The 19,357-nt window shown below is 41.4% G+C and overlaps 1 protein-coding gene across 1 annotated transcript in view; it reads right to left on the bottom strand.

The window, feature by feature from the left end:
* Positions 1-19,357, bottom strand: part of GPR179 (G protein-coupled receptor 179) — a 45,659-nt gene that overhangs the window by 13,864 nt on the left and 12,438 nt on the right. The window contains exons 3-8 of the mRNA XM_070726512.1: positions 13,025-13,148; positions 8,293-8,504; positions 8,075-8,143; positions 6,727-6,836; positions 5,717-5,955; positions 3,593-3,731 (exon numbers count right to left, since the gene is read on the bottom strand). Coding sequence (XP_070582613.1) covers positions 3,593-3,731; positions 5,717-5,955; positions 6,727-6,836; positions 8,075-8,143; positions 8,293-8,504; positions 13,025-13,148 — 893 coding nt within the window. The remainder of the gene's footprint in view (positions 1-3,592; positions 3,732-5,716; positions 5,956-6,726; positions 6,837-8,074; positions 8,144-8,292; positions 8,505-13,024; positions 13,149-19,357) is intronic.

Genomic DNA, 19,357 nt, shown 5'->3' with positions numbered 1-19,357 from the left:
TCAGAATATTTCTCCTTACTTCTAAGTTGATTCTCTCCTTCATCTAAGTAGAAAGTAATGATAAAGAGGACAGCAGGAGAGGGACAGTAGGCATAGTGGTGCACTTATGTATGCCCCTTACAGACCTGTTAGGAAAGGGGAGAGGTCGACTATAGATAGTCTAAGGTTAAAGTTTTTGGGGTTGGAGGAAGAAACCACAGAGTCAGGTAGTGCATTCCAGGCATTGATCACTCTATTGCTGAAGTCGTATTTTCTGCAGTTGAGTTTGGAATGGTTTACGTTTGAATCTATTATGTGCTATTATTTACATTTGAATCTATTATGCGCTGTGGTTTAAAGTGAAGTAGTCATTAACAGGAAGGACATTCTGGCATATGATTTTATGAACTACATTTAGATCAGATCGGAAGTGACGTAGTTGCAAATTGTCTAATCCCAGTATTTCAAATCTGGTGGAATAAGGTATTTTGTTGCGAACGGAGGAGTGAAGGACTCTTCTTGTGAAATATTTCTGGACTCTCTCGATTGTATTAATGTCTGATATGCAATGGGGGTTCCAGACAGGTGAGCTGTATTCCAGAATAGGTCTAACAAATGTTTTGTAAGCTCTGGTTAGTAGTGTAATATTGCCAGAAAAGAAGATTATCTTAACAACTCTTGGTGCCTTTTTTGGCAATGTTGTTACAGTGAGCTCTAGCACTTAGGTCGTTGCATATGAGTACTCCAAGGTCTTTGACAGAGTGAGGGTCATCTACAAGTTTGTTTTCTCCAAGTTTGTATTTTGTATTCTGATTCTTTTTGCCAATGTGTAAGACAGCGCATTTGTTGGTTGAGATTTAAAGTTGCCAGTTGTTTGACCATTGTCCTATATGATCAAGTTCTTTGGAATGGTAGCAGCAATGTCAGTGGTGTTAAATAATTTAACATCATCAGCAAAGAGAACACAGTTGCATATAATATGATCACAAAGATCATTTATGTAGAGTATCAAGATTGTTGGTCCTAGAACACAGTTGACAGGAGCAGGATTTGATATGGCACTTCCTATTTTGACCAATTGTTGTCTGTTATATAGGAATACAGTTATCCAATCATGTAGAGGTTCAGAGATGCCATGGGATTTTAGTTTCAGAAGTAGTTTGTTGTGTATTACTGAATCAAAGGCTTTACAAAAGTCTATGTAAATTGAGTCTGTTGCTTTACCTTGATGAAGTGGTCCATATGTTTTTGCAGTGTAAGAGATTATGGGATAATTTTTTCCTGAAACCAAATTGTTTGTTGGAGAATAGGTTATTAGTTGCTAAGTGGAGTATAACGGATTGGTTTATGATTGATTCCATGACTTGGCAGGTGATGCAACCTAAAGAGATTGGTCTGTAATTTTCAATGTTACTTGGATATCCTTTTTGAAGATAGGGATGATTGTGGCTTCACTAAACTAGCCATGCCCAGTTCTTGCAATGTTCTTCATACATTTTAGTCTCCAGTTCCCTAATCATCCTTATTGCTCTTCTCTGCACTGTTATTAGAGTCTCAACATCATTTTTATAGTGTGGTGATCAAAAGTGGATGCAGTTTTCTAAGTTTGGCCTTACTAAGGCTTTATAGAGTGGTATTAATAGCTCACGTAATCTTGATTCTGTCCCTCTGTTAATGCATTTTAGAATTGCATTGGCAGCAATAGGCTGCCGCTACACATGCTGGCTCATATTTAATTGATTGTCCACTAAAAGATATTAAGCTATGTTTCACCCAATCATTCCTCAAATTAGAGGTTTGAATGTTCCATATATTTGTATAATTAAGAATTTTAAGAAAAGGGAACTGCACAATGTGCAGATATCTGCTTATGCGGCTATGTGCTACTGTGCTGTTGAATAATTGACAATAACAGAATTAGAATAACAGAATAACATAGAAGCGACACTGGAAATATGGTAGTTCCACCATCACCACCCCGGTCAGGCAGGAAATCCTATACCATTTTAGACAGTTGTCTAGTCTCTTCTTTAAAATCTCCAGTTTTGAAGCATTCACAACTTCTGGAGGCAAATCATTCCAGTGATTAATTGTTTCAACTATCATGAAATTTCTCCCAAGTTCTAAGTCGGTTCTTTCCTTGATTAGTTTCCATCCATTGCTTCTTATCCTGCCTTCAGGTGCTTTGAAGAATAGGCTGACTTCTTTGTGGCAGCAACTTTAGATATTCAATACTGCTACCATGTCCTTCTTTTAATTAAACTAGAAATATCCAATTCCTTCATGTGGTTTAGTCTCCAGTTTCCTAATCATCCCTAATCAATGTTTGTCACTAAAATTCTGAGTAAGAGCCCAGGCATTCAAAGCAGATTCAACTTTTCATTTCTTTTTGCCAACTATTAAAACATATTGCTTTTAATGCTGTCAAATTCTGTTACAGAGCATGTATCATTTAGTACAGAGATAGTAAAAGTAGATAATTATTTTTCACTCTAACTAGAAACAGACAAGGCATTATACAAAATATGTGTGTGTTTATGTGTATACTGCAAAACTATTGAATTAACTTACTTTGCAAATTATGTAAAATACATAATTATAAAATAAAATATAACATGCATGCACATTTTATTTCATAATTTATTTTTAATTACGTTTTTACCTCTTTGCAAATCTAGTTTAATAATTCAGTAGTTTAAGCTTAAATATTTCCAGCATCCCTTTGGTTGTATTTTATTGCTCCATTTTATTCTTTCCCTTGTGCATTTCCATGTGAGATTTGTAACAATAAATTATTGTGGTGAATGCATAGATAAACATGTTATGTTCTTATCCAACATAAACAAAACAGCAGATTTTATTGCCACCTTTTTGGATATCAAAGAAGTTTTTCATGTGGTTTTTCACAGCAACTTCTGCGTTGTTTATAATATATTTTTCAAAGCATTATCTATATTTCTTTCTGTTTGTATTAGCATTTATGTCATATTACATTGTTAAATGTGCTGTTTACAGATATTTCCAGATCCTTCATTTGCAATAATAAAAATGCAATGCCCTACAATGTAAACAGATACTTTTATCACTTTGGTTACAGATGGAGCTTGCAGTAGTTCTTGGCTAGAGACATCTATTTATACTTTGGTAGACACAACTTATCAAGGACTTTTGTGGCTAGTGTTTAGTCTTATAGCTCCTGCCAATCAGGTAGCATTTCAAAATACAGTAGTCCCTCACCTATCGCTGGTGTTACATTCCAGACCTGGCCGCGATAGGTGAAATCCGCGATGGGGAATTTATCGACTGATGGTACTTATTTAAGTATTTATATTGTAATTGTTTGGTAAGTTTTCATTGTTTTAAGTGTTTATAAACCCTTCCCACACAGTATTTATTTTAGATGCAGTATTTAAATACAGTATTTACAATTTTAGATATATATATATTTTTAAAAAACCTGCCGATCGAGTTCGGCGGGCTGTTTAAATCTGCCGATCGACTTCCTCAGAAACCCGCGATGAAGTGAAGCCGCAGTAGGTGAAGCGCGGTATAGCGAGAGACTACTGTATTATTGCCTTAAGCCCGTCCTTTGAAAACTCTTTTTTCCTCTTACCTCATAACATGAAAAGCAGTGGAAGTTATCAGCTCATTGTGGACAGCAATGCACATGTAGCGAGGTTCATGGAAAGCAGAAGGGATTGTTCGAGAAGTATAGCAGAGAAAACTTCCCCAAAACAAAAATAACATTTCAGCTAGACAAAAAGAAATACAAAGATAAGCAGAAATATGGCATTATTCTTCCCATAGCTTTCTGTAATCTTGTCCTCTGCCTCTAGATGGCGTATTGGATGGAAGGATGGGGAAAGAAAGAGAAAGAAAAGGGAAGGAAGGAAGAGAGAGAGAGAGAGAGAGAGATGATCATATAAGAGCTTTGGTGATGCAGTGGTTAGAGTGCAGTATTGCTAGCTACTTCCGCTGATCATATGCTGCCGGCAGTTTGGCAGATCGAATCTCAGTAGGCTCAAGGTTGACATCTTTCCAAAGTCAGTAAAATGAGGACCCGGATTGTTGGGGGCAATATGCTTACTGTCTGTAAACCGCTTAGAGAGCACTATAAAGCACTGTGAAGCGGTATATAAATCTAAATGCTAAATGCTATATTCAAAATTTGTTAGGAAAATATTTCCCATGATTCCATTGATAGACTCATTTCGGACCTGAAATGTTTGGAAGTTAATAAAACTATAAGAAGGAACACTCAGTTGCAGATCCAGAGGTACAATACTCCCATTTAACTCATCATGTGGTATTTCATAAACTAGAATTGAAGTTCTATACCACTGAAGCATGAACAAATTATTCTTCTACTAGTGTCTGCAGTCGCATAACTATTCATAACCATCTCGGTGGCAACTCAAAGCTATTGCTATTTATTGCTGCAGTAAATAATAGAAGCAAAACATTGAAAACAAAACAGGCATTATGGATAATGGAAGAAAAAGAGAGGAAAGGAATAGGATAAATGGGGAAAGATGGAAGAGAATAATTGTTCAAGGTTGAGAGGATATTTAGGAAGAATAATGACATCAGTGTTAACTTTTGGCACTACAGTGGTACCTCTACTTAAGAACTTAATTCGTTGTGTGACCAGGTTCTTAAGTAGAAAAGTTTGTAAGTAGAAGCAATTTTTCCCATAGGAATCAATGTAAAAGCAAATAATGCATGCAAACCCATTAGGAAAGAAATAAAAGCTTGGAATTTGGGTGGGAGGAGGAGGAGGAGAAGGAAGAAGAGGAGGAGGAGGACAGAAGATGGTGAGGTAAGGGGAATCCAAAAAATTCAAAACTTTAAGGCTTAAAAAAAAAAAGAGGGACTCTGAGATGGTGAGGAGGAGCACGCACCTTCCATACACCCTGCACAAGGCTGTCTCCCATACACTGCGCCAGAGAGAAACCCAGGGGGAATGGCAGGAAACTAGCTGGGCCTTCGCGCCGCTCTCAAATTTCCTGGGAAATTTTTCCGGGCTCCGGTTCTTAAGTAGAAAATAGTTCTTGAGAAGAGCCAAAAAAATCTTGAACACCTGGTTGTTATGTAGAAAAGTTCTTAAGTAGGGGCGTTCTTAGGTAGAGGTACCACTGTACGCTTATTCTGAGAAACAGAAGTAGATGCGGAATCAATGGGTGATGACTTTAGGAAAGTAGAGGCCAAGGGTAAGATGAAAAAAAGAAAAATATGCAGTAGAGCAGCATTGGCAAATCTTTTCAGCACGCATACCAGAAACTGAAAGTGCAGCTGCTAGGGGCACATGGGTGTACTGGAAAGATTATCTTCCGGTTTCTGGCATGCATGTGCGCGTGAAGACCAACAGGCCAGTTTGCATGCATGCTCCAGAGACCGGAAGAGCAGCCGCTATGGGTGCATGCGTGTGCTGGAAAAATAATATTCCGGAATATCATCTTCCCGGCACATGCATACACCCTGGACAGCTCCTCTCCTGGTTTCCGGCATTCCCGCATATGTGACGACCAGCTGGGTGGTGCACCAGAACTTGGAACAACAACGGGTGATGGCTTGCATGCCTTTAAAGGTGGCCCTGCATGCCACCTCCGGCACGCCTGCCACCATCATGGCAACAGAGACTGTACAAAGAAAAAACCAGGGTTAATTATTATTTCTATAGAACATGATAAAAATTCTTTCTCCTTTCCTGTCACCTGGCAAAGTATGAGACCCTCACCCACAGCCATCATGTAATCCCATCGGTCTTGATCACAGATGTAAAACTGGAGGCCCCTGGGAGTTTGTGAAAGGACTACCAGTGGCATGTTCTTCTCAATATTCTCCAGCATCCCAACTGTCCATGCAGCCAAAAACCAAAGGACCAACAGCAGAATCAATGCCAGTTTCTTTAGCACTCGCCCACTGGTCATGTAATGGATTCGCTGAGCCGTGTGAGACAGAAAGACCTTTAATAACCTGTGGGACAGAGAAAACAAAAGTGACCTGATCTAAACAAGAACCATCCTCGTTGTTTCTTGGAAAAATGAGAATGGTTTATAGTGTTCAAATACATGAAGGAATTGGGGGACCTACGCAATCAAATATCTCTAAAGAGTTTATGCAATGACTTGCTACTAGTTACTGGTTTAGTTATTGAAAGTTGGCTTTAATTGTTAACAGTTAATAAAGGAATTTTCTTTTTTCACCCCACCAATCTTTTTAAAAATTTTGCTCTTCGTTTTTTGAAATAGTCTTTTGATTAATCCAGATACTATTGTGAATCCTTCTGGTGGAAAAGAACATTAATAAACAAAATTAAAATAAACACAGGAAAAAACAACCCTAAAAATAGCAATAAATAAAAGATGGACATTAAGAGATTATAGACTGTATTAAACTAACATTTAATAATGCCTGACTTCAGGAAAAATGATTGGGATTTATATATATAATAATTTGCTCTTCAGGGACAATTACAGTACTCAGGAGACTCTGGAAAAAATGGTTAAAAAAAGTCAAAATGGTATCAAATCAGGTTAAGCGCATAATATAATTTATCTGAGAAGTTTTTCTGGCACTTCTCTCTCCAATGTGGAGCCAATGTACTGGATTAAATGGATCACTGGATTTAGAGGGATTGAACAAAAGAGGGATTCAGCTGCCAGTATTCATTCTAATCACTGACTTAAGAAAATAAGTCCAAGGTTCAATCCCTTTATTTCATCCAACTTCATGCAAAAGTCTCACCTATATAGTTTAAGAGTGATTGTTCCATAAACAATGGCAAAACCCAGCGTGCGTACCCATCGCAGGACAATGCAGCGGAAGATACTTGGCTTGAAGTACAAGATAAAGACCTGCATCAGAAGGAAAAGCAAATATAGTGATAGGTAGACCAGGTTTCCTTTCTCAGAAGGGCTCTGGATTGGGGGAAGAAAGGGAAGGGAAACTTAAATTTAGTCTTGAGTCTGAATCAGGCTGCCTTTGTACAATACACTAGCAGGTTAATTGATCATGGTTGATTAAATAAATTCAATTCTTTGGTTTTGCACTGAACTATAGACTAAAGCAAAATATGAATCAAGCCTCACAACTTAGCTTTCTGTCCTTGAGCTATTGATTAATCAGATGTCTCAGGGCTTTCACACAAAGCAGATTATTCTAATTAGCCTTGTTGTTTTTAAATGTAATGTTTAGGAGCTGATGATACAGTTCTACAGAGGAATTATTGAGACTGTCATCTGCACCTCTATAGTTCAATCAATCAATCAATCAATCAATCAATCAATCAATCAATTTATTTCCCAATTTCAAGCTTCAGCAGTTAAACCAAACTGGCACTCAGCATTGCGTGCCTTTGCTAAAAATATAGTAGTTTCCCCAATATGTTTTTTAGACTACTGACTGTAGTTTCCCCAATATTTTTTTTAGACTGCAGACTGTAGTTTCCCCAATGTTTTTTAGACTGCTGACTGTAGTTTTCCCAATGTGTTTTTTAGACTGCAGACTGTAGTTTCCCCAATGTGTTTTTTAGACTGAAGACTGTAGTTTCCCCAATATGTTTTTTAGACTGCAGACTGTAGTTTCCCCAATATGTTTTTTAGACTGCAGACTGTAGTTTCCCCAATATGTTTTTTAGACTGCAGACTGTAGTTTCCCCAATATGTTTTTTAGACTGCAGACTGTAGTTTCCCCAATATGTTTTTTAGACTGCAGACTGTAGTTTCCCCAATATGTTTTTTAGACTGCAGACTGTAGTTTCCCCAATATGTTTTTTAGAATGCTGCCTAATGTTATGGGGCTTCCCTTTGCCTCTCCTCAGATTCTTGTTCTACTGTCAGAAGATGCCATTTCAAGCACACATTTCTACTTTGGCTCGCCCAACATACAATTCATGTCTTCCTTTGGACAGCAATATGTTGAGAGCGCAACTCTTTTCCATTCTCCTTCCTGTGAGCCAGGGCACTGAAAATTAGTTTTCTTTCCCAGTAGTAACCCACACTGAGATAGTAAAGCAAGCCTTATTCTTGATGGCCCAGTACTATTCATGTACCTCAGATAACTGAACCCCCTTAGGTCCAATTCAGATACTCACGGGAAAATAGAGCAGGAGGGAGCCAAAGAGTATTGTCTCCAGAAGAATAACTCCTGAAGCCCGAATCCTCTGGGAAAAGAGAAATGAATGTGAAATGATGGTGCTTTGAAATCAATGTTGGTGGTACTTTTTTTTTGGGGGGGGGGAAGGCAAATAAGAGAGCAGGACAACCATTTTATAAGCTCAGTTTCTGTTCTACTGCTCACCGTGGCCCGTACCTTGCTCTTCCTATAATGGTAAGAAATTAACATGTTGAAGAAAACTGTCAGCATACAAAAGGCCTGGAAAGCGAGAACAATAGCCCGTAGAGACCAATCTTCCTGGATCAAACATGGTTTGCCATCAACACAGGCTCTGCATCCTTCAGGACAGGGATGGCATTGGAGCAAATTCCCAGAATTCACTGCTCCATACTGGGAAGCACTTTGTCCTTAGAGTGGGAAAAAAGAGTAGAAAAACAATACATTAAAATAATTGATAACCAGTACTGATCACCATCCTCTATAGTCATATTTAAGCAGAAAGTATAACATTTGAAAAGTTTTGAGTAGACATCTGTTGTCTGTCATTTAGTTATAATAGTGTACAGTTCAAAACATACATACACAAAAACTTAATTTGTGCTTAAGCATTATTTTTATTTTTCATTTTTTTGACATGCCAAGTTTTAAAATAAAAAATATACACACCCTTGTCCTGGTTTTAGAGAAATGTGTGGATTTTGGCAATCTTTTGCCAAAACAATTTAAGGCAAACTTTCATTAATCTATACCGTCTATATGTAGTATATGGCATATACTACCATATACAGTATATTTCTCTTCCTATCTAGAGAGATCCACACCAGGCATTATTTAGTTTTTAAAGCAAGCAGAGGCAATCTCTACTATTCATATTGTCTCCCAGAAATTCTGACACTTCCCAAATCCAATGGCAAACAGACCAAATCTCATTTATGTATTTTGGGCCTGAACTTTTGTCTTTGTCTCCTATCCCAAAACTAATCCCCTCAAGTGCAAAAAATTGACCAAAACTTCAGTTTATACCTTTTGTAGTGAATTCAGCAACACCACATGGTCTTTTGTAGACCTTTGAGCCATCAAATATGATCAGCTCTATGTTCAAGTTAGGAATATGTTAGAAATAAACTGAACATTGAAAACCACAGGCAGCACCTAAAATCTGACCAAATGAGCAGGTTTTCATTCAGTCAATTCTTAAATATCCCAAATTTGAGAATACAGTGGTCACGGTTTTTCAAAAATATTAACTAAAAAATACTTTCTGGCACAGTTAAGTGAATCACTGCAGTTATTAAATTAGTTATAAAATGAACCTGCCTTCTCTGTTCACTTTGCTTGTGGGAAGGTCACAAAAAGTGTCACAAGATCCTGAGATGCTGTAACTGTCATAAATACATGTCGATTGCCAAATTGACTTTTGGATTGAATTTTGATCACATGACTGTGGAAAATGTCATAAACCAAAATTGGTTATAAGCCATTTTTTCAGTGGTGTTCTAACTTTGAATGATCACTAAACAAATGGTTGTAAGTGAGAACTATCTATATGCCACGTTGCATTTGAATAGATAAAATTGCTTTTTCATTTAAATTTGGAAATAAATATTGCTCTAGTTTTATCCCAAATGAATGTATTAGCAGAAGCAGCAGAACTTCTGCTAATTTTTGATTGAACCAAAGGGTGCTCATTTTTGATTGAACCAAAGACACATATTTCCCAGTTTTAATTAAATGGCAGTCATTTTTATTCTGTCAGGCGTACTGGTCTTTTGAAAGATTCCTGAACATTTAATAACAGAATGGACATATCTTCCAATGATCATTGAAGATAGAATAGGAACGTAAGCAGTGGTGGGATTCAAATAATTTAATAACTGGTTCTCTGGTTGGGTAAGCATGGTTGGTGGGGGTGTCATGTTATGAATGGGCATGGCCAACTCATCATCACTCAGGCCAGGTGGGGTGGCATAGGTGGACCAAAGTGACAGCGGCCGAAGCCTTAGTGCAGGAGTGAAGTGCTGGCTGGCCATTCCCCTCACCTTCTCCTCCTACCTAAGAAAGTAAGGGTGATGGCGGGAGAGGGAGACTCGCTCTAGGTGGGGCTGGAAATCTCCACCATAAAGGGTGGTACAAGGAGTAGGGCAGGCAGGCCCTTGCTGGCCGGAGCAAGGTAATGGTGCTGTTGTGGTGTGGCTCCGGCAGCTGAAGTGGCAGCGGTGATGCTGAAGCCTTAGTACGGGAGCGAAGTGCCCATGTACTTGCCTCAGTCGCAGCAACAGCATTCTATCCTTATCACAGTACATTTATGCTCAAGGCAGCCCTCATTTCCTGCCGCTATGCACTCAGAGCTGTAAACCATATCCGAGAAGCACTATGCCAGTGATGGCAAACCTTTTTTTTGCTCAGGTGCCAAAAGAGCATGTGCGTGAGCTATTGCACATGAGCAAGTGCCCACGCCCATAATTCAATGAATGGGAAGGGCAAAAACAGCTTCCCTTGCCTCCCCCCTGAGGCCCTCTGGAGGCCGGAAACGGTTGTTTCCCAACTTCTGGTGGGCCAGTAGACTGGTGTTTCACTTCCCTAGGCTCCAAAGGCTTCCCTGGAGCCAGGGGATGGTAAAAATGCCTCTGTGTGAGCCAAAAATCAGCCAGCAGGCACACCCATGCATATTGGAGCTGAGCCAGGGCAAAGGCTTGTGTGACAGTAGTTATGGCTCCGCGTGCCACCTGTGGCATCGGTGCCATAGGTTATCCATTGCTGCACTATGCCATAGAAAAGCAGCTGGGGCTGCTTCATCTTTTTCTGTATCTCTTGCTACCAACAGACTGCAGCAGAAAACAGTGGTCAGCTACTTCTGGCCTTTGTTGGTGCTTCATTTGCTTAGGGAAATTCACAACTTGCTCTTTGGACTTGGAGCTGTAAGTCATGTCTGGGAAGCACTGCAGCAGAGAGAATATGCTCTGAGCCTGAATAGCAGGTTGTGCATCTGGGAGGCACTATGGTCTTGTGGTCGCTTCTTCCAGTCCTTGTTGGTGCTGGGGGCACTTCAGTCATTTGGGGAGACATTGGTCGGGTCAGCAGGCGAGCCATGAGGTGGCAACTGTGGCAGGGGCAGTGCGGTGGCGATGGTAGGACAGTGCGGTGGCGATGGTAGGACAGTGGCAGTGCGGTGGCGATGGTAGGACAGTGGCAGTGCGGTGGCGATGGTAGGACAGTGGCAGTGCGGTGGCAATGGTAGGACAGTGGCAGTGCGGTGGCGATGGTAGGACAGTGGCAGTGCGGTGGCGATGGTAGGACAGTGGCAGTGCGGTGGCGATGGTAGGACAGTGGCAGTGCGGTGGCGATGGTAGGACAGTGGCAGTGCGGTGGCGATGGTAGGGCAGTGGCAGTGCGGTGGCGATGGTAGGACAGTGGCAGTGCGGTGGTGACGGTAGGACAGTGGCAGTGCGGTGGCGATGGTAGGACAGTGGCAGTACGGTGGTGACGGTAGGACAGTGGCAGTGCGGTGGTGACGGTAGGACAGTGGCAGTGTGATGGCGGTGGTAGGACAGTGGCAGTGTGGTGGCGGTGGTAGGACAGTGTCCAACAAAGGTGATATGAGGTGGAGGACAAGAGATGTGATAGAAACTGAAGGTGAGATAAGTGGTAGGAGGTGGAGACCAAAAGAAATGGAAGGCTTTGGCGACGAGCACTCTTCCTAGCCCCACTTTCCTGAAGGGGCGCACAGCCACGCTTACCATTGCCTCAAGGCTTCTACTACTGGAGCCGGTGGGAACGGGCCAAGGCAGCTGGGTGAGTTTAATCTAGGTGAGCAAGGAGGAATGGAAATCAGTGATGGAAAGCAAGTGAGCAAGAACGCTGGGCTTCGGGTACCTGATGGTGAAGTCAGGTAAGCGGGTGGGTTGTGGGGCCACGTAGTCGAGGCAACTGAGTGAGCAGAAGGGCCAGAGAACAGCAGCAGCTATGTGGCGGGCAAGACTTTAGGCACTAGCCAAGACAGGGGAGGCGTTAAGGTAAGAAATGGCTGGAAGGGGCCTGGCAAGCCAGTGGTGGGATTAGCTGTGTAAAAAGTCAGCCAACTTCACAAAAAGTTAACTACTGGTTCTTCTGAACCGGAGTGAACTGGTTAATCCTACCTCTGAAATTAAGGTAGTTACAGGAAATTGATTGAGAAACAGCAAAAAATGGCCCATAGAATTGCTAACTACAATATGAAGTATATAATCACAGACAGGGGTCGGCTACTGCCCAGATGGGGGGGGGGAGACACAGTGGGGTAGCGAAAATGGAGCTCTTCCCCAGAGCACCCAATCTGCACTGAAAGATGTTGAAAGAAAATGCAGGGCGTCCTGCATAAGCCACGCCCACAGTGTGGTAATAAAAACTTTGGTAGCCCTTCACTGCTCTCAGAGTAATCTTTATATTAAAATCTCAACATTTAGACATATTAGAAAGTCATTAGGTTAGCTTCTAAAGACAATAGTGATTCTGGAGCACTAACTTGTATTTTAAATTCTAATCAAACAGGTATTTAGGAATAAAAGCCCATTTTCATGGCTTATTTGGGACTCGGGAAACTACTATATCTGTTTTTTCATTATTTTTGTCTACCTCAAGATATTTTCCAAAATATCTTCCATAAGCAATAAACCAACCCTTTTCCCTTTAAAGTTCTTTCAAAACTCATCTTTTCTGGAAAATTCCAAAGTATATATAATTGACACAACCACATATTTATTTTTATTTACTAAGCCCTCATTTCCACCCCATATTCTGCCATTTCCACAGAGTTGTCTACATTTTGGTTCTCTTGGGTAGACATTAATATTTTATTTTACTAAAATGCTATATATTTAGGTCTGCACAACTTATAACATTAGGTCAATTTGTTATATTACTAAAAAAAGCTGTTCTTGTCACTATTTACCAGACCAGCCTTTACTGGCTGAAGAAAGATGGAAGGCGGTAGTTCTCTGTCCTCCATAGAAACCTGGTTTGCAAAAACAACTATATTTTCCAAGGATAAATCCATGGTTTTCCTGTGGGATACACTGGAAAGAGAAATGCACATTTGTAAAATCACTTTCTCTCTCCAAGGTCTCCAAAAGTAAATTGATTAGATACAAGCTTTTTAAATGCTCATGGTTTGAATGGTTATGTTCTCCTGGCTGGTATTCTTCCAATATTGTTCCTTGTTCATTTATAACAACAGAATAACCTGCCCCCTCAATTTCCGGCATCATAAGGCAAAAGTTTTTTAGTCTCTGTTACTCTTGGCTTCTGGAGAATTTGATTGGATTTTGTGAGACATTAGGGACAAATGTTATTTTCCTTCCTTCCTTCCTTCCTTCCTTCCTTCCCTTCCTTCCTTCCTTCCCTTCTTTCCTTCCTTCCTTCCTCCCTCCTTCCCTCCCTTCCACCTTCCTCCCTCCCTCCCTCCCTCCCTTCCTTCCACCTTCCTTCCTTCCTCCCTCTCTTCCCCCACCCTCCCTCTCTCCCTCAACTCCCTCATTCCCAAAGACAACATAGCTAAAGATGACCAGTGAAGACTTTAAGTACAAGCTTAGAAGAATGTGAAGAGACAGCTTTGACAGAGAGCCCTGGTGAAGTAATGTCCATTGGCACATTGAGTCGTTATAGTGCAGAGTATCAAGGAAGAGTCGAAGAATCAGACACTGAACCAAAATTATTATTTTCAAGGAAAGTGACTGAGGAATGTCCTATTTGACTTAGAGTAAGATTTAGGCCCTGGTAGTAACCAATGTAGAAGAAAATTATTCTCAGGTGTCTTATTTCCACAATATATTCAAGCTAGTCAGTCAGCAATCCAGTCAAATCCTCTTTAGGGGTGACAGTTTTTTTATTTTTGTTTTGTTTTTCATTTTAGCATTTTAGTGATAGAAATTTCAGCGGAAGAGGAAACAGAAATTAATTAAGAGATTCTCAATATTGTATATATTTAAAATAGAACATACACACACACACACTCACACATTCCCAGAGCCTCTTCAACAAGGGTGATATGCTCACAATTTGCTTGTGCCTGTCGGTCATCAGAGAGCCAGTCACGAAGGGAGTGTGAGGTCCCACCCACCGTCCCGGGCACCGCCACAGAAACATAGAAACATAGAAACATAGAAGACTTACGGCAGAAAAAGACCCCATGATCCATCTAGTCAGCCCTTATACTATTTTTTTGTATTTTATCTTAGGATGGACATATGTTTATCCCAGGCATGTTTAAATTCAGTTACTGTGGATTTACCAACCACGTCTGCTGGAAGTTTGTTCCAAGGATCTACTACTCTTTCAGTAAAATAATATTTTCTCATGTTGCCTTTGATCATTCCCCCAACTAACTTCAGATTGTGTCTCCTTGTTCTTGTGTTCACTTTCCTATTAAAAACACTTCCCTCCTGAACCTTATTTAACCCTTTGACATATTTAAATGTTTCGATCATGTCCCCCCTTTTCCTTCTGTCCTCCAGACTATACAGATTGAGTTCATTTGGGTTCTTTTACCCTCTGTGCATGTGAAAGTGTTCTGTGCACTCCCTTTGCGACCGGTTCTCCAACGATTCACAGGCACGAATGAACCTGAACCATTTCACCCCTGCTCTTCAAAATGTTTCATTATACCAGCCTGTCTGTAACAGACATGAGCTTCGAGAGGAATCTTGAATTAGTTGATGACTAGCTGTGTCTGGAAGTGAGGTATTTTGCTTTGTACAATAAAAATAAATTCTGAGGCTGTTAGAATCAAAACACTAAAGCAGCCCTAGCAACTTCTGAAATGCCTTCTCATATCTTTTCTCTGTGGCATGTTTAAAAGATTACCCCTTCCTCTGGGCTTTATTTGATCTCTTATCATCTTATTGGATTAAATTAGGAGCAAGTGTCTTGAGTATTTTGTGTAAAGCACTCTTCATTTACTTCATTTCTCTAGCTGGCTCAGCACGATCCCCCCCCCTCCTTCCTTGGACATCCATGGCTGGATATTTAAGCATTAGGCTAACCAAATGTTGGATGACCAAATCCCCTTTCCCTAAAACCTAAATGGATCGCTAATGCTGCAGAGTATACTAATCCTTTGAGAAGCAACTACAGCCAAAAGGAAAGATAACATTACTACTGAATACATACTGAATACTTAAAGGACCAGAAAACATATTAAGCCACAGTCAAGAGTTTGCTTTCCCCACCCCCAATTATTTCCCAAGAAGAAAAGGTATATTCAATGCATACAGATGGTTTAATTTTTTGGCAAGTCCCCAATAGAATTTATTTTCAGATAAAATTGCATAGGATTGAATAATGTTTTACTTCCTGCGTAAGAACATAAGAAGAGCCATGCTGAATCAGGCCAAAGCCCATTGAGTCCAGCATTCTGTGTCACACAGTGGCCCACCAATTGTCCATGGGGATCTTGAGCAGAACCCTCTCTTTCCCTTGACCCCCAACAAATGGTACAAATGGTACTCAAGGGAATCCTGCCTGCCTCAACCAACATAGAGGCGGTACATGGACATCCGTTTCAATAACCACTGATACACTTGGCATCGATGAATCTGTCTAATCCTGCCTTGAAGCTATCAAGGCTGGCAGCTGTCACGACCTCTTCTGGAAGTCAATCCCATAAACCAACGACCCTCTGGGTGAAGAAATATTTCCCTTTATTTGTCCTCACTTTCTTACCTATGAGCTTTAGGGAGTGCCCCCTTGTCCTAGTATTGTGTGATAGAGAAAAGAATTTTTCTCTATCCACCTTTTCTATCCCATGCATGATTTTATACACTTTGATCAAGTCACCCCTTAAACGCCGCCTTTCAATGCTGAAGAGACCAAGGCATTGCAACCTGGTTTCATAAGGGAGGTGCTCCATTTCCTGCCCATTTTTGCACCTTGAATCTTCTATTATATGCTTGAGTGTCCCTTCCTTCTCACTACCTCCATCCACATTTTCTGATTTGTTGCCTTGGGATTTATGTTTTGGGTTTGGTCCTAAAAATTGGTCTCATCCACTCTCCAGTTTTAGTTTAAAGATCTATGGCTCCAGGGGTGGGTTCTGACTTATTTCGTTGCTGGTTCATTTTCTCCTTTGCCACGTGAGCGCCATGTGTTGCGTGGGAATGCCTGCATGCGCAGTGCTGAAAACTAGCTTCTGCACATGCGCAGAAGCAAAAAACAGGGAAACAAGACGGTGGCGCCTACTGCAGTGCTGAGAGAGCCAATTCAGACCAAGGTGACAGTTAATCACATAGTCCTATTGTGTGGGATGAATTTGACCTGGTAACTCCTGATGAAGTAGGCAAGACATGGGAGCTGTGAGTTCCTCCACCTGATTACTGGGCCCATGCCAGGTTTTCGGCCAGCAGATAGGTGACATTTGGCTGGATCCAGGTCTTGATTAATGCTTCCTTGAGTGAGGGATCCTTTCTGCAGCTGCTGAAAGAAGTGGTTGTATGACCCCTCCTAAAGAAACCATCCCTAGATCCAGCTGAGTTGAAGAACTTTAGGCCAGTCTTGCTTGCACTCACGTAGGTAAGGTTCTTGAGAAGGTGGTGGCACTCCAGTTCCTACGATCCTTGGATGAAACTGATTATCTTAGCTCAGGACCGGTCACAGCACAGAAACTGCTTTGGTCATGCTGATGGTTGATCTCTGATGGGCCCAAGATAAGGGCTATTCATCTATCCTTGTGCTTCTTGACTTCTCAGTGGCCTTTGATGCCAATGACCATGGTATCCTTCTGTGACAGCTGGAGGGGTTGGGAGAAGGAGGCACCGTTTTATAGTGGTTTTCATCCTAGTTGTTCATAGTCGGTGTTAATAGAGGGAGCAGAGGTCCACCCCTAGGCCCCCACTCTGTGGGGTGCGGCAGGGGTTGATTCTCTCCCACCTACTATTTAACATTTACATGAAGCCACTGGGTTCCATTATCTGACAGCATTATCTGATGGCATGGAGTGAGGTATCATCAGTACACTAATGATACCCAATTATATATCTGCACCCCACCAATTCAGTGAAGCGGTTGGTGTGATGTGTCAGTGCCTGGAAGTTGTAAGTGTCTGGATGGGAGCCAACAGGCTCAAGCTCCACCCTGACAAGACCAAGTGGCTCTGGGCATTTCCTCTGAAAGACTGTTCCATCTGTCCATCCATTGTTCAGGGAGGAACTTTGACCCCCTCAGAAAGAGTCCACAACTTTGGAGTCCTCTTGAATCCACAGCTGAGCCTTGAGCACCATCATTCGGCTGTGGCCAGGGACCTTTGGCCAGGTTTGCCTGGTATACCAATTGTGGCCCAATCTGGCTCAGGAGGCTTTGCGCATGGTCACTCAGGCCCTCATAGCCTCCTGTCTTGATTATTGCAACACACTCTACATAGGGCTACCCTTGAAGAGTGTTTGGGGACTGCAGATAGTCCAGAAGACAGCTGCATGAGCTGTCATGGGTGTACCTAGGTATACCCATATAACACCAATGCTCTGCGCACTGCACTGGCTGCCAATCAGTCTTCAGTCATAATTCAAGGTGTTAGTTATCACCTATAAAGCCCTACATGGTTTAAGACCAGACTATATATGGAACCTTCTCCTGCTGCATACCTCCCAGAGACCAATTAGGTCACACAGAGTTGGCATTCTCTGGATCATGTCAACTAAGCAATGCAGGTTGGCGAGCCCAGCTCCAAAAGCCAAATACCAAGAGCCCACCATCACAGTAAAGGGACAAAAGCTACAAGCAATGGATCATACCTTGGCAGCACCCTTTCCCATGCAGTGACAATTAACATTGAGGTCAACTGCAGAATCACCAAGACAAGCTCTGCATTTGGCAATGTGTGGAACTGTTGTGGAATAAGCCTTGCTACAAAGCTCAAAGTCTACCGAGCAGTAGTGCTAACTACCCTGTTGTATGTCAGTCAGACTGTACACAGGAGACATGCTAGGCTATTGAACCACTTCTGCATGATCTGCCTCCATAGAATTCTGAAGATCCGGTGGCAGGATAAGGTGCCTAACACTGAGGTCCTCTCCAGAGCAGGCCTGCCATCAATTCCCTCTCTGCCGATGAAAACCCAGGCACGCTGAGCAGCCATATTGCTAGGATGCCAGACCATCGCATCCTTAAACAGCTCCTCCATGGTAAGCTGTCTAAAGTAAAGCGATTGAATGGGGGACAAAGGAAGTGATACAAAGACACGTTGAAAACCTCCTTCAAGTTCCTCGATATTGACACCACCTCCTGGGAAATCCTGGCTCAAGATGGACCAACATGGCGCATGCTGATCCACCAAGGCTGCCAGACATCTGAACCTAGAAGAACATTCATAGCAGAAGAGCACTCCACAAAACCAGAGCTGGAAATGCTGGGACAATGGTATCCACACATGTCTGCCCAACATGTGGCAGAACATTTCGTGCCTGTATAGGCCTTACTAGCCACATGCTGACACATTGTGTGCAGCCCACAAGCCATTAGATGTCAAGGTCTGTTGTAGTGTAGCATGAATGTTAGAATAGGAATATATCATATTATATATATCTGGACCTCTAGCATAAAAATGCTCTGCTTACCCTGATTTTATTACAGCCAGGATAGGACGGAATTAACTTGCTTAGTCTGTATTTCTGGTGAAATTTGCAACAGGAAGACAACTGACCATAAAAGAGTTCAATAAACATCTCACTGATAAACAAGTATACATCACTCCAAACAGGACGTTATACGATCAAAGGGGGAAATTTACATTGCCTGAAGCAAAACAGGACGCGACTGTGATAAAAGGAGATTGGTTGTGATAAGGCAGAAGGCTTCAGAGAAATTAGGTGTGAGAAACATTTGCTCAAAGGAAATTATTCAAGGAAATTGGTTTGTGATATCTGGGGAAAGGAAGGACTTAAAGATATGTCATGTTTAAAGTTATGTTATTGGATGTTTGTATATCACTTGACATGTACGTGTAATTATCCTCATATGCATATGCTCCCAAATAAAAAGGGGTACACAGCTCAATACTGTGTCACATCACCCAGAGAGAAAATGTGTCCAAGTCTTCTTTCTAGGATTCGCGTTCGTGAGTGACCCCCCTTTTGCTGGGTTGCTCTTAGCCCCTCTGAAGACATTGTCTTGATCAGGGACTTTGCAGCACCTCAAAGGTCCTCTTCGAACATGATGGACGAACATTATACAGAAGTATAACTCCTTGATGGCTAGGTAAATGCTTTAATATAATACTTTAAATGTTTTAATATAA

The sequence above is a fragment of the Erythrolamprus reginae genome, chromosome Z, assembly GCF_031021105.1.
Source record: "Erythrolamprus reginae isolate rEryReg1 chromosome Z, rEryReg1.hap1, whole genome shotgun sequence".
Lineage (NCBI taxonomy): Eukaryota > Metazoa > Chordata > Lepidosauria > Squamata > Dipsadidae > Erythrolamprus > Erythrolamprus reginae.
Note: the sequence above shows the minus strand (reverse complement) of the source record. Positions and strands in the feature narration are given on the sequence as shown.